The sequence below is a fragment of the Leucopleurus acutus genome, assembly GCF_964270905.1.
Source record: "Leucopleurus acutus genome assembly, chromosome: 13".
NCBI classification, from domain to species: domain Eukaryota; kingdom Metazoa; phylum Chordata; class Mammalia; order Artiodactyla; family Delphinidae; genus Leucopleurus; species Leucopleurus acutus.
In genome coordinates this window covers 84,202,039-84,216,665 of record NC_139155.1, presented here as the reverse complement: position 1 = coordinate 84,216,665, position 14,627 = coordinate 84,202,039, and the positions used below count along the sequence as shown (strand labels likewise).

General features: G+C 50.0%; 1 protein-coding gene across 1 annotated transcript in view; it reads right to left on the bottom strand.

Moving 5' to 3' along the window:
- DNAH10 (dynein axonemal heavy chain 10) overlaps positions 1-14,627 on the bottom strand; it is a 146,999-nt gene that overhangs the window by 11,101 nt on the left and 121,271 nt on the right. The window contains exons 58-66 of the mRNA XM_082853790.1: positions 11,269-11,450; positions 8,847-8,983; positions 7,584-7,801; positions 6,216-6,437; positions 5,891-6,038; positions 3,888-4,167; positions 2,662-2,891; positions 1,638-1,911; positions 42-146 (exon numbers count right to left, since the gene is read on the bottom strand). Coding sequence (XP_082709916.1) covers positions 42-146; positions 1,638-1,911; positions 2,662-2,891; positions 3,888-4,167; positions 5,891-6,038; positions 6,216-6,437; positions 7,584-7,801; positions 8,847-8,983; positions 11,269-11,450 — 1,796 coding nt within the window. The remainder of the gene's footprint in view (positions 1-41; positions 147-1,637; positions 1,912-2,661; positions 2,892-3,887; positions 4,168-5,890; positions 6,039-6,215; positions 6,438-7,583; positions 7,802-8,846; positions 8,984-11,268; positions 11,451-14,627) is intronic.

Genomic DNA, 14,627 nt, shown 5'->3' with positions numbered 1-14,627 from the left:
TCCAGGGAGTCGGGAAGCATGAAACGAGGCAAATTCGTTACCTTTTAAGAAGAAATCTAATTCTTCCTGGGGGACTCTCCCCTCTGCTTGTTCTATCTTGATAGTCATATTGAAAGAAAAAAGTAACTTGTGCCTCTCAAACAACCCTGAAGAGAAACAACAGATGGGTCTGGATAAAACAAATGCATTGAAACCCAGGGTTTCTCATGCACACCACGCTTAAATTTCAGAGAAATGAACTGAAGCACCTCAACTGCACAGTCAGTTGCATTTAGCCGTCTTTGCATTTGGTGTCCGTGAACACCTGCAAAAACTATGAGCTCAACCGACACGTCATGCCCACAAGTGCAACGGGCAGTGACCCTAGCTCGTACGCATCTGAAATGGTCACGTCTCCGGGCGGCACTTACCACGCCCTCGTGGGAAGAGGAGGGGGGGTGCCCCCCCCCCAGCAGATGAAGGACCGTATGATGGAGGTTCAGAGCCACCTCCTGAATGAAGTGCTGCTCATTTGCCGGACTCAAAGCAAAAGTTCTTACAGTGGAGAAGAGGTATTAACAAACTTTCTATAAAGGGCCAGAGAGTAAATCGACTCGGCTTTGCAGACTAGACAGTCTCTGTCATAACTACTCAACTCTGCCATTGTACTGTGAAAGCCGCCATGGACGATCTGTATAGAAACGGGTGTGGCTGTGTGCCAATATAACTTTATTTACAAAAGCAGGCGGTGGGACAGATCTGGCCAATCTCTATTGCAGAGTAAGCCCATTCCATCAACACACTCTTTATGGATAGGAAGACGCAAAACATTAGAGTTCTTTTTTTTTTCTGACGGAAAAGAAAAACCCATGTAAGTCAAAATGTGTGATGTGAATTCTATCTTACACGTGTTAGAAGGGTTGGTTACTTAAGTGAGCCCTATAGGATAGCCCTCAACCTGTTTCCTGCCCTACACAATTTTGAGCTGTGTCCCCCTCAAAATCTATAAGGTGACACCTTAATACCCAGTACCTCAGAGCTGGAGACAGGGCCTCTAAGAGGTGATTAGGTTACTCAGCATAAACAAGAACGAAATCATGCCACTTGCAGCGACATGGATGGACCTAGAGATTGTCATACTGAGTGAAGTAAGTCAGACAGAGAAAGACAAGTGTCATATGATATCGCTTATATGTGGAATCTAAAAAAAAATGGTACAAATGAACCTATTTACAAAACAGAAATAGAGTCACAGATGTAGAAAATAAACTCACGGTTACCAAGGGGGAAAGGGCAGGAGGAGGGATAAATTGGGAGATTGGGATTGACATATACACACTACTGTATATAAAATAGATAACTGATAAGAGCCTGCTGTATAGCACAGGGATCTCTGCTCAATACTCCGTAATGAATCTAAAAAAGAGTGGAGGTATGTATATGTATAACTGATTCACTTTGCTGTACACCTGAAACTAACACAACATTGTAAATCAATTATACGCCAATACAAATTAATTTAAAAAAATAAAATGAGGCTGTTAGGGAGGGCCCCCATGCAATCCCAACTGGTGTCCTTATAAGAAGAGGAAATTTGGACACACGGACAGAAGCGCACAGAGTGCATCGGTCCTAAATCGGTGCGAACAGGTGCTCACCTGTGCAGCCATAGTTATAGATGTTGAAGGTCAGCGTGTCCATGATGTTCCTTAATCGCTTCAGAAGAATGGAGTCAGGCAGCGACTTCTTGAGTGACAAGCGGAAGACCTCCAGGAAGGAGATCAGGGAGTGCTGGTACATGGAGCTCACCAGGGCCATCTCCGACAGCGCAAAGAACAGGATGGCTCCCCTCCGGGCGGCCGGCCGGTAGCCATCCCGCAGCCTGTCGATGTCCAGGGCTGTCTTCTCTGCCAGCTTGAGCTTCTCTGATACCTGAAGAAGAGGCGCACGTTGCCACTTACAGCCGAAACCAGGAAGACATACGAAACAGGCGAGAAAGTAAGAAGGCGGGGGGGGGGGGGGGGGGAGGGCGGCAGCCAAGAAAGCCATGCAGCGCTCACAGGAAGGGCCCCCAGCCTCTCACGAGATGTGGTATATATTTGTGGCTCGACCCCCCGCTGCCCCCGTGCCCCCTTCTTCTAGTAACAGTCCCTGAGTTTGATCTAGAGACCTACAGTTTCCTCCTTTCATTCATATGTGGGGCTCAAGCCCGAGGCCAGGAAGGGAGCGGGTGAGTGAGGTCCAGAGAATCCACACTTGGCATCCCCAGCCCATGGGAGTGGTCTGGGGTGAGCACGTGACTTCAGTGACAGGAAAAGATTCTCATTCTTCTCTTTTGGACTCGAACCTCAGTGGACATGAAGCCAGACCCAGCTTGTGACCATGAGCGGAGCTTGGCTCCACAGGGAGGCAGAGAATGAAGCCAACACAGCAGAAGGTCCAGAAATGGAGAGAAACTGAGCCCTGGATGATATGCTTGGAGTCCTGGATCCAGCCCTGCCTGAAGCCATCCCTCGACTTTTCTGTTTTCTAGGCCGATCAATTCCCTTTGGACTTGAGCCACGTAGGGCCAGATTTTCTATCGCTCTCAATTAAGAGAGGCTGACTGGGTGCACAGGGGTCCCTGGGAACATCTCTGGGACTCCGTAGCAGGATCGATACACTTTTCCACACAGTTCATACCTCCATGGCTTTGGACTTGGTCTCCTCCAGGGTCTGCACCAGCTCCACATTGTCCAGCATGTTCCCCGTGGAGGTGGCCAGTTCCCGGAGGAGGGAGTCCTCCAAGCCCTTCAGCAGGTTCTTGTTCTCACTCGTCTCCTGGATGAGATGCTCTCTCTGCTCTTCCAGCTCTCGCCTCTCGAAGGCCACCAGCACGCTCAGCAGCTGGTCCTCCAGGCCTTTCAGTGTGACTGTGGGGGGACGAGGGAGGCCCTCACCACCGCGTCCCCCTGCCAGGCTGCTCACCATCTCGTCTCCCCCGCACAGCAGTGCCTGGGGCAAGTGGAGGGTGGGCCCGGCATCCCAGGAACACGAGGACTCACTCTCCCACCAATGCCATTCTAAAGCCCCAGGTGACAAATATGGGACAGAGCGAAACAGAGATGCTGTTACCTGGAGTAATGGACAGCAAGTGTGAAGATGCACTAAAATCAAATCCAGGGCTCCCACATCTTGGGGGACCCTCGTTAGATATCTGGGTTTATACCCAAACTTTTTTTTTTTTTTTTAAGCCACGCGGCTTACGGGATCTTAGTTCCCCAACCAGGGATCGAACCCAGGCCCTTGGCAGTGAAAGCACGGACTCCTAACCACTGGACCACCAGGGAGCTTCCTAACGCGTACCGAAACCTGATTAACCTACCTAGGAACCCGTGTGACCACCCTAGAAAATGTGGGAAGTTCATTCAAGTTCATAACGGAATTCAGTTGAGAGGAAGAGGGAAATCCAAAATCATACTGTGTATTTAGATACACAGATACAGTGTAACTTCCTGCTGCAGCAGAAAGGGGTCTCGCCTCGCTCCGAGGGTGAATGTCTGAGCCCCGTGGTCCAGACTCAGCACATCTCAAGACACATAACTCATTGCCTTCTAAAGGCCCCCAAACCTTTTGGTGTTGCTTCCTCATTAAGAACTGATTGGTTGGGACTTCCCTGGGGGGTCCAGTGGTTAAGACTCCGAACTCCCAATGCAGGAGGCACGGGTTCGATCCCTGGCAGGGGAACTAAGATCCCGCATGCCGCACGGTGAAGCCTCAAAAAGCAAACCAAAAGGAACTGATTGGTTGACTATGAAAGCTGTGACTCTGAGAATGATTCACCGAATGAAGTGACGTCCCTTGAGAGCCCTGAGCTCAGACTGTGGTCTCCACCTGAAATTCGGCACTGCGGCTCTGTACATGCTTACCAGTATAATTGATCACCATGGCTTTCCCAAACACGGATGGGCCGTATCTGGGGTTGGCCAGCTTGGTGTTCAGATACAGTCTGAAATTCGAATCATAGCCCACTTCCTTGTCTCCCAGTATGATAAACTGCCGTCCTTGGGAGACCTTGATGTTTTTTTCTAAGACGTTATCAATCACAGGGTCGATGTACTCATCCACATCGTGGAACAGGAAAGGCGTCCCATACTTTATAGATATCTCCAGCTGCTTGAGGAAGTCGGGGTCATTGAAGGAAGCCACCTGGAAGGGAGGGGAGGCAGATGCTAAAAATCAGCTCACTCGCCAAATTCAAGGGGAAAAGAATCCTTGGAGGTGGCAGGGGACATGTCAGCACCTTGAAGGGAGGCAGAGGGGAAAACACAGAACAGGGGGAGAAGCAGGGCACGTAATCTGCATAAACCATGAGGTTCAGGCTCTGAGCAGCCTCTCGTTCAAAAAGCACAGGTCAGCAGCCAAAAGGGATTAGGAGAGAATCTCTTCACATCTCTCAGAAGACCTCAAAAAGGATCCAAACACAGAGTCCACAAAAAAAAAAAAAAAAAAAAAAAAAAAAAAAAATTCACTCCCCTCCAAACCTTAGGCCACTCACCCCATAAGTTGAACCCTCCCTCTTTAAGAGATAGGATGGGGATAGGAGTAGGATGGGGGGCTAGGAGAGGTCTGGCAATTGCAGAACTCTCTGGAAGGCTCAGGGAAGAGGGACATCAAGGAATATTCCTGCACTGATGATATCTGTCCCACTACAGTTCTATGTGAATTTTGGGAGTGGATGTCCCCCCCCCCCCGCCGACCTTGGGATGCTTCCCCTACCTGCATGTACATACCCGGAAGCAAGGACCAGAAAAAACAAGGAAAAGATAAAAATGGAAAAACATGAATTGTTAATTATTTCAGTAAAAGGTAACTGGGCCCCCAGCAATTTCACCCCCAAAAATTAAAAACACATGCCCACAAAAAACTTGCACATGAATGTTCACAGCAGCACTGTTCATGACAGCCAAAAAGCAGAAACAACCCACATGTCCATCAACTGATATGCAGGTAAACAGACTGTGGTCCATCCATGCAACACACTATTATTTAGCCATAAGAAGGAATGAAGTCCTGATACCTGCTACAATATGTGTTGATTAAGCATTTGGAAACAATGTGATTACTACTGTACTCAATACATATCTTTGAGACAGAATGTGTCCCACAAACGTTTATCGAGGCCCGTGTTAGATGCTGGGTTCTGCTGAGCCCTGGAATTGAACGAAGCCTTTGAAAACGTTGGATTCGCTAAGCAGGGAAAATGGATTTTGAAAACATGATGCTAAGTGAAAGAAGCCAGTCACAAAAGGCCACATACTGTACAATCGCACTCATACTTAATGTCCAGCACAGGCAGATCTATAGAGACAGAAAATATATTAGTGGTTGTCAGAGGCTGGGGGTTAGGGGCAGGAGGGGAAATGGATGTTCTGGGGGTGGTGATGTCTAAAGGATACAGCATTTTTGGAGGAGGGTGATAAAAACTGATCCTGGTGATTGCTACACAACTCAATGTATAATATACTAAAAGCTACTGAACTGTATTCTTCAAACGGATGGATTGTATGGTAGATGAATTATACCTCAATCAAGCCCCTCCCCTGCCCTCCAAAAAGAAAGTGACCGAGCATCTAAGGCCGCTTGGCTCTGCACTGAGTAGGGGGGACGCAAAGACGAACACAGCACCGTCTTTGCCTTCCCGTGACCCACAGGGCAACGAATAGGCAAAGGGCGGAGTGGAACCCGAGGTGGCTCAAGCCGCCCCCCAAGACTCCACAGGGCGGGCGGGCCAGGGACGGGAGGGCTCTGCGTGGGGCCTCAGGTGGCGGCACTTCAGCTCGGCCTTGTGGGGGCCTGGGGACACCGGGGAGCACTGGGCTGGGCCCCAGGATGTGGAGCGGTGTGGGGGGTGTGTCGGGGGCAGCCGTACCCGCAAGTTGTTCTTCTCCTCTTTTCTCTTTATCCAGTTGAGGGCCTGCTGCTGCGGGTCGATGCAGAGGGGGAAGCGGCTGGCCCGGGTGGTGAGGATGCCGTTCTGAACCGAGAGCTCGTCGGGGGGCAGCCCCTGGGAGCCCCACCTGGAAGGGGCAGCGACAGGGGAAATGGGGATTTTTCTGGCCGAGCTGCGAGCCGACGGGGAGCCTCCGAGGCAGGGGAGCTGGGCGGGCAGAGCTCCCTGCCATCTCTGTGCAGGTGGGTCAGCTGCATGCCCCCCGGGCTCTGTGCCCCGTCCCCCAGCCCAGGGTCGTCCTCACCTGCTGATCTCAACGTCGTCCGTGAGCAAGTTCTCGAGTCTGAAGGGCTGGCTCAGGGGGATCCCCCGCTCCAGGATGTCACTCTGCCAGACCCGGTTGACCATCTCGTCCCGGAAGTCCCACGTGAAGGCACCCTCATAGCTCAGGAAGGCTGCGCACAGCAGGCAGTCGCCCAGCAACTTCATGCGCCGGTGCATCAGCTCGTCCAAATCGTTCAGCCACCTGGCGTGGGCGGGGGCTGCCGTGAGCAGTCACATTCCGGCACAACCCGAAGGAACCTTCTAGAGGAGCCAGCCTGACACACGGCCGGGAGGGGGCTAGCCAGAAGGAAACCTTTTCTGAGATGTTCTTTGCTTGTAGAGGACAGAGATCGCCAGCTCACTTTGACATTTCCCTGTCTAGCGAACCCAACGTTTTCAAAGGCTTTGTTCAACTCCAGAGCTCGGCAGAACCCAGCATCTAACAGGGGCCTCGATAAATGTTTGGGGGAAGAATTTTGTCTCAAAGATATGTATAAAGTACAACAGTAATCACATTGTTTCCAAACACCTAATCAATAGCTTAAAAACACGCCCAGGGCTTCCCTGGTGGCGCAGTGGTTGAGAGTCTGCCTGCCGATGCAGGGGACGCGGGTTCGTGCCCCTGTCTGGGAAGATCCCACGTGCCGCGGAGCGGCTGGGCCCATGAGCCATGGCCGCTGAGCCTGCGTATCCGGAGCCTGTGCTCCGCAACGGGAGAGGCCACAACGGCGAGAGGCCCACGTACCGCAAAAAAAAAAAAAAAAAAATAGACATATTGAAAATGGTTTGTTTCCCATAAGCAAACAATATTTTCCAGTGCTTTCCATACCATTTTTACAGGTGCCAGGTAAGAAACTATTGTCACATCCAGTGGACCAGCTATGGCCCAATGGGCCTCTTGCCCATAAGCATCAAACAGCTCCACCTACTGAAAACTGAAGCTCAGGACTGAACCAGCCACAAGGGTCCAGAGACAGAAGTGGGCTCCTCCTCCAGATCCTTCCAGAAGGGACTTGGGGTTAAAGGTCATCAAGAAGCAAACATTCCCAGGCCCTAGGGCACTGGTTCCCCCCCCCCCCCCCGTCTCCACTGCTGCCATGCCTCCCCTTAACAGTTACTCAGTAAATAACACTCGATACCTATTTTTAAAAGAATCTATAAAATGGCCATTAGCCACCTTTAAACATGATAATAGTAAAATCAGAACTTTTTCACACGGTTTTCAGCTCAAAATGCAGTGTGGAATAAAGACTCCACATGGCGAGAAATGGTGCTGTGGACGTTCACTCACAAACCACAAAGTCTGGCTTAGAGCTACTTAGCGGGAAGGCCCATTACCCAGGCTGACCTGACGTTCTCAGACCCCAGCCCCGAGATGAGCTTGTCGGCCGCGATCAGCCGTCTCTCCATGATCTCGGCTTCTTCCTGCAGCTTCTGCTTCTCCAGTATGGCCGCCTCGTACTTGGTCCCCAGAGCTTCCAGTTCTCTCTGGATCGCTGCCAGCTCATTCTGGATCCTCTCCAGTTCACGTTTGGTCAAGGAAAAATTCCGCTCCAGCCTGGCCAGCTATGTGAAGACAAGGGAAAAGCACAGCAGTGAGGTGGGAATAAGACAGTCTCACACCTGGGCTTATGTCCACCTGCAATTTTTTTTTTTGGGGGGCCATGCCACGAGGCTCGTGGGATCTTAGCTCCCCGACCAGGAATCAAACCCGGACCCACGGCAGTGAAAGCGCTGAGTTCTAACCACTGGGCCACCAGGGAAGTCCTCCACCTGCATTCCTAATGCTGTCCCTACCCTCTGGGGCCACCCTATGTCATAGCGAGGCACATGGCTTCTTTTCTTAGTGACCTCTTCAATGGTTTGATGCAAAAGCCCTACATCCCATTAGAAAAAAGACGTCCTGCATCTGAGTTAGCAGACGGCTTAATTTTCTTGGGTACTAGGGTCCCAGTAAGAGGACCCTGTGATTCTAAGCCAAAAACTCAAAAGAATGCACTGAAGACTGTATTGGTCCTACTACGGGTTCTAAGTTTTCTGAGTGATAAAATCCTGACTTATAAAGCAATGTCAAAATATGGCTCAAAACGATAGAATCAACCTTACACAATTCTCTTTGTATTGTGTCTTCTGCATGTTCCTTTAACCCAGTGGTTCTCAACAGGGACCGACTTTGCCCCCCCCAAGGGACACATGACAATGTTTGGAAACATTTCTGGTTGTCAGAACTTGGGGGAAGGGACGACGGCATCCAGTGGGTGGAGGCCAGCGAGGCTGCTTAGTACCCTGCAGTGTCCAGGACGGCCTCCCCCAAAAGAAGGATCCAATCTAAAGCGTCAGTAGCACCCAGGGTGAGAAACTCTGTTTTAGCCCTCGAGAATGATTTTACCCTCTTTTCTTCAAACATCTTTCAGACTTTGGTTCTGTCGGTTCACATTACATCTAAATGAGAGCTATAATTCAGGGTTATCATTTACTGGGGGAAAAAATGTTTATGCAGTTTAGAACCAGAACCTTGCCAGAATTTCTCCAGTAAAGCTGTGGACACATTCATTCTGACTCCAAAACAATCTCTCGGCAGAAGTGTGCAGGTCTTACAGATGGGCAATACCTGGTCTCTCTTGGGCTTGATTTCTCTAAAGACGTCACAGTAGCCCATCACAGCTTCCACAAATTTCAGCATCCCCAAGCCTGCCCTGCTCACGGCTTCCATTTCCTCAGTCGTGGTATTGAGGGTCTTCAAGAGGCCTAAAGGTCAAAGACGCAATGATTTCGATGAGCGGTGAGCTTCGTCTTGGGAAAATAAAATGGGAAGTAAACTGCCTACTAACAAAGTAAGTGTAACTAGTTCCTTCTCCTTGGTAAGCCTGTGAGTGGGATCTGGACAGCTTTCCCAGGGACAACAGGTGGTTCCAACCCCGAATGAATTTTGTGTAAGTGGATGTTTAAGATGTGAGTGAGGGGCACATGTTACTGCCACCCAGGACATCCTATGACACAGGAACTTGCGTGTGACACCCAGCAGCCCCCAGAGACCCAGGGCATCAGTGGGGACCCCCCAACTGGGCACCAAGGTGGCTCAGAGCTGGCAGCTAACTGGGGTTCATAGGTCATTACAGGGCACCATCACCTCCACCTGCACCCTCACCCTGGGAGTAACTTCACATAAATGGAAACCCATCCAAAGATCGGGTAAAGAGAGTCCCTTGGGTTTTTGTAGTTGTTGTTATCCTTTGTGTTTCGATTAGCTTTGTTTTTGTGGTTTTTTTTTTTTTTTTTTGCGGTACGCGGGCCTCTCACTGTTGTGGCCTCTCCCGTTGCGGAGCACAGGCTCCAGACGCGCAGGCTCAGCGGCCATGGCTCACGGGCCCAGCCGCACCGCGGCATGTGGGATCCTCCCGGACCGGGGCACGAACCCATATCCCCTGCATCGGCAGGCGGACTCTCAACCACTGCACCACCAGGGAAGCCCCTGTTTTGTTTTTTTTTAAGTGGCTGAAGAAATGCATTGATGGTCAAGTTCTGAACAAACCACCGTGATAAACAGTGACACAATGAACTTTTATTGCCTTTGAAAAAGACTAGCATCATTCTCACTGGCTAAGCTCTGGGGCAGGTCAGGAACCAGGCTCAGGGGGAACGCAGGCATCTGTAACTGAAATGCGGGCATGGGGTGGGTGGTGCCGCCCCCCCTCCTCACCCACCCTCCAGGACCTACAGAAGACTTCATACTGGCAAAAGGCACAAGGGAAGTCAAGGTTAGACCAACTTTTTTTTTTCTTCCCCAAATACCCATTTTTAAAAATTGAGGTAAAATTCACATAACATTAAATGAACACGTTAAAGTGTATAATTAAACATGTTCAATAAACATGGCAAACAATAAACACGCTAAAGTGGCATTTAGTAGATCACAAGATTTTGCAGGCCTCATCTCTGTGTAGTTCCAAGACATTCTCGTCATCTCAAAAGGAAACTTCAGAGCTGTTAAGCAGTAACAACCCATTTCCCCTCCCCAAACCCTGGCAAACACTAATCTGCTCTCCATCCCTGTGGATTTACCTATTTACCTACGGACACTTCATATAAATGGAATTACAATACGTGACCTTTTATGCCTGGCTTCTTTCACTTAGCATCACGCTTTTGAGGTTCATCTATGCTGTAGCACACAGCAGCACTTTGTTCCTTTGTATGACTGAATAATATTCCAATGTGTGGATATGTTTGTTCTTGTTCATCCATTCATCCACTGATAGATATCTGGGTTGTCTCCACCTTCTGGCTATTGTTAAACAGTGCTGTCAGGAACATCTGTGTATAAGCTTTTGTTTGAATACCTGTTTTCTATTCTTTGGGGTCTATACATAGGCGTGGAGTGGTTGGGACACATGGTAATTCTATGATTAACTGTCTGAGGAGCTGCCAAACTGTTTACCACACCATTTTACATTTCTACAAACAACGTACGAGGGTTGCAACTTCTCCATATCCTCCCCGACACTTGTAGTTTTGTGTGGTTTTGTTTAAATTATACCATCCTAGTGGGTCTGAACGGTACCTCATTGCGGTCTGATCTGCGTTTTCCTAGTGACTAATGTTACGCATATTTTCATATGCTTATTAGCAATTTGTGTATCTTTTTTGGAGAAATGTCTATTCAAGTCCTCTGCCCACGAGACCAGTTCTTGGCACCACTACGCCCATCGGACAAGATGCACAGAAGACCAGGCAGGGCGGGCTCCATGAGAGAGTCATGTATCCTACTAGGGAAAACCAGACCCGTTGCTGAACCACACATTCAGCGGGCATCCACTGCCACTGCCCAACCAGCAACCATCCTCCCTGCCGCTGTCTTCCTCTGGGGACGATCATTCCCCCTCTTCCATCGGCAACGCCACGGCGACACCATCTGACCACGATGGGCGGGTCTGCCTGCGACAAGCCCTCTCCTTACTCTCCCTCCCGGCCCCAGAGACTGAGCCGCCAGGCTGGCAACCAGCCTGGCTGTTCCTACATCTGTCTACACTCACCTCTGATATTTTTAACTTGGCTCTGGGTAACTGAATCAAAGTCAATCTCCATCAGAGACCTCAGGAAGTTGGGGTCGGACATCATGCCTTTGGCGGTTTTCCAGTTGAGTTCTCTGTACCCCTTCATGATGAGGATGCATTCACAGACCGTCTGCACCTGCTTCGGGGGCTTAGCAAACGACCTGGGGAGAAACGGATGCACACGCGGGTCAGACGCAGGATGTGGCCAGGATCTGGCCTGAATGAGAGTTCCGAAAAATTGGTGAGTCGTTTCTTGGATGCGATACCGCGTGGAAACAACGGAAGCCACATCTCAACACCGACTCGTGCCCCTGGGGGTGGGCTTCTCCAGGGGCAGGGACTGGGTCTCATCTATCATGTGCCACGTCAGGCTCCTGGAATCGGACTGGGCGCCAGGAACACAGCAGGGTGTCGTTCAACGCAAACCCAGGCCACCCCTGAATCCGCAGCTCAGGGTGGAGCCTGACCATCTGTGTTTTTAAGGACACCCTGGGGTGATTCCTCAGACTCTAGGTGGTAGCCGCTGTCATTATTGTCATTATCATCATCATCCTATTTTCCACTTAGGAGATAAAGAAACAGAGCTCAAGTGTTTGGATGGCCTGCCTGTGTCCACGTGGCCCATCCCGCACCCTGGCGTCCTTCAGGCTCTGGAAGTTGTTGTCTCTGTCTTTGATGAAGTTAGACCATCACTCTGCTGCTCCAACACTCGGGTGTCCAGCACCCTCGACCCTCCGGAGAACTGGAAACCCAAAAGGATCAGGAGGCGGAAAGGCTGCATCGGCGTAAAGACCCAAGAAGGAATGAGTCGCACACTGACTGTACCCAGTGGGCCCGCTTGGCAAAGTCTATAAAAGCCGTGGAGAAGACGATGAAGAAAAAGCAAAGGAAAGGAAGAGCCCCCGGAGGGCAGGGAGCGGCCTGGGGAGAGGCCAGAGTGCCCCATTGGGAGGGGGAGGGAGACACGGAGCGAGAACAACCTGACCCGCACAGCAGTGTGGAGGCTCTGAACCTGGCAACCCCCAGACCCCTCCTGGCCCCGGGACCCCCGCTCACTGCCTGAGGAGCCACACAGCTTAGGGACAAGCCAGGGCAATGCCTCCAGCACAAAGCCCGATGATTAAAGTAATGGTCCTGAGTCACCAGGGAAAGGTTCCATGATGCGGCCTTAGGCGCTCACGAAAGCAGGCATGCTGCCAACTGTTTTTAAAAGGTTCCCTTCGGGGCTGCTGAAGGTCAGGGCCCGGCCACGCTCTCTGAATAATCCGAGGAGGAGGGATGATGATGACGATGATGATGACGATGATGACGATGATGATGATGATGATTATCCTCAGTGAGATGTTTTCAGACACAAGTCAGAAAAAGCCTCGGGGTGGCGTCCTGAGCCCTCCGGAAAGTTAGGAACGGTCCGGGGTTCTCAGCTTTCCCATCTATCAAATGGGGAAGCGGACCCGGAACCTTTCAGCTCCCAAAGCCTTTGAGTGGAGTTCTCTGTTACCAGTGTACAAACCATGCCCAGGAACCTCGTTTATCCAGAACACAGTGTTGTGGTGCCAGATAACCGAGGGGCTCGAAAAAGTAAGGTTACAAGTCTGAGAAATGAAAGCGTTTCTGTTTCACTAGATTCCTTTCTTCTATCACAAAAGAAACTCAGTGGGGGACTTCCCTGATGGTCCAGTGGGTAAGACTCCACGCTCCCACTGCAGGGGGCCCGGGTCCGATCCTTGGTCTGGGAACTAGATCCCGCATGTCACAATTAAGAGTCCACATGCCACAGCTAAGAGTCCACATGCCACAGCTAAGACCCAGCGCAGCCAAAATAAATAAATAAATAATTTTTAAAAAGAAAAGAAAAGAGATTCAGGGAGAGAGAGACAGACAGACAGAGGTGACGCCATGTTGCCTTCCCTGGAGGAGAATACCCATCACAAGCCCCACTCCCCACCCCCTCACTCTACCCCAGACCCTCTGACCGTCTCCGCTTTTCCCCCCTGAGTCAAGCTCCTTCTAGCCCCGCTCCAGCCTCCATCCCACGTCTCAGTTTAAATGTCACTTCCTGGGGGTCATCTTCCCTGACTACCCACCCCCCAGACTAGTTCAGGTTCCCCCATTATCCACAGTCATAGCAACAAAGACCCTCCCTTCCTGACCTCCTCCTGGGTAATTTTGCTGTACACGTGAGAGTCCCACGTGCACACCCGTGCCTCCCCCAGACCGCGGGCTGGCTCCATGCGGTGAAGACCCCCTGCCTGGCCCATTGCCTCTCAGCCCCAGTGCCAGCACGGGGTGGGCGGGCGGTAGGCACCCAATGATACTGAATGAAGGAAAGGAAGCAAAGTAAAACTGCAGGCTAGTAACAAAGGGAGCCTTTTGTACTCCAGAGGAACAGCCACGCTAATCTTCATTACTCCTAATCTTCCTGCCTTAACACTTAATGATCTCTGCAAAGGGGATTGAGCATTACAGAAAGGAAGTGCTATTGAAAGAATTAAAGGATTATAAAATTGTCAAGACCTAAATGCTGGCTCATCGCTCTTAACATCCCAGTGGCCTAAACAAAGCCAGACTGTACTCCTCTGCATCCAAACTCATTAAACCCGAAGAAAAATCCCAAAGAGATCAAAGATCTAAATGTAAACACTATAAAAGTATTAAACTATAAAAGTACAGGATGAAACCATGGGGAAATTATTTTACAATCTTCCAGTTGCAAGGCCTTTTAAGTATGAGGTAATAGCGAAAGCCACAAAATAAAATATTGCTAGAAGCTGCCACGTAAAACTAATAATTTATACACGGCAAACACAGGCACGCACAAAAACCTCCTAAATAGTCAAATGGCTGATGACAAACTGGGAAAACTATTTGCAACTCACATCATGAATGAAAGCTAGTCTCCCATTATATAAAAAGCCCACAGAAATGGATAAGAAAAAAAAAAAGGCAACAGTAACCACAATCCACAAGATAAATGGGCAAAGCACATAAACAGTTCACAGAAAATGAAATACACAGGACTCTGACACACATTCTTCACATATGAAATAAAGGCCCACCTCACTCATCAAAAGGGGAAGGCACATTACAACGACACAAATACCATTTTTCATCTATAAAACAAGCAAAAAGCCAAGTGTTTAGTAGCGCCCTCTGTTGGTAAGGCCATGGAAAAGCAGGTGCTCGCATGCATTGCCAGTGGGAGTGTAAATGCGTTCCACGCCTACGGGTGGGCATTAGGCAAAAGCTACTGACGTTATAAACACACACACCTTGGAAGCCAGCAATTCCACTTCTGAAAATGTGTCCTTCCAGTGGACTTGTGCAGAGTGAAGTAA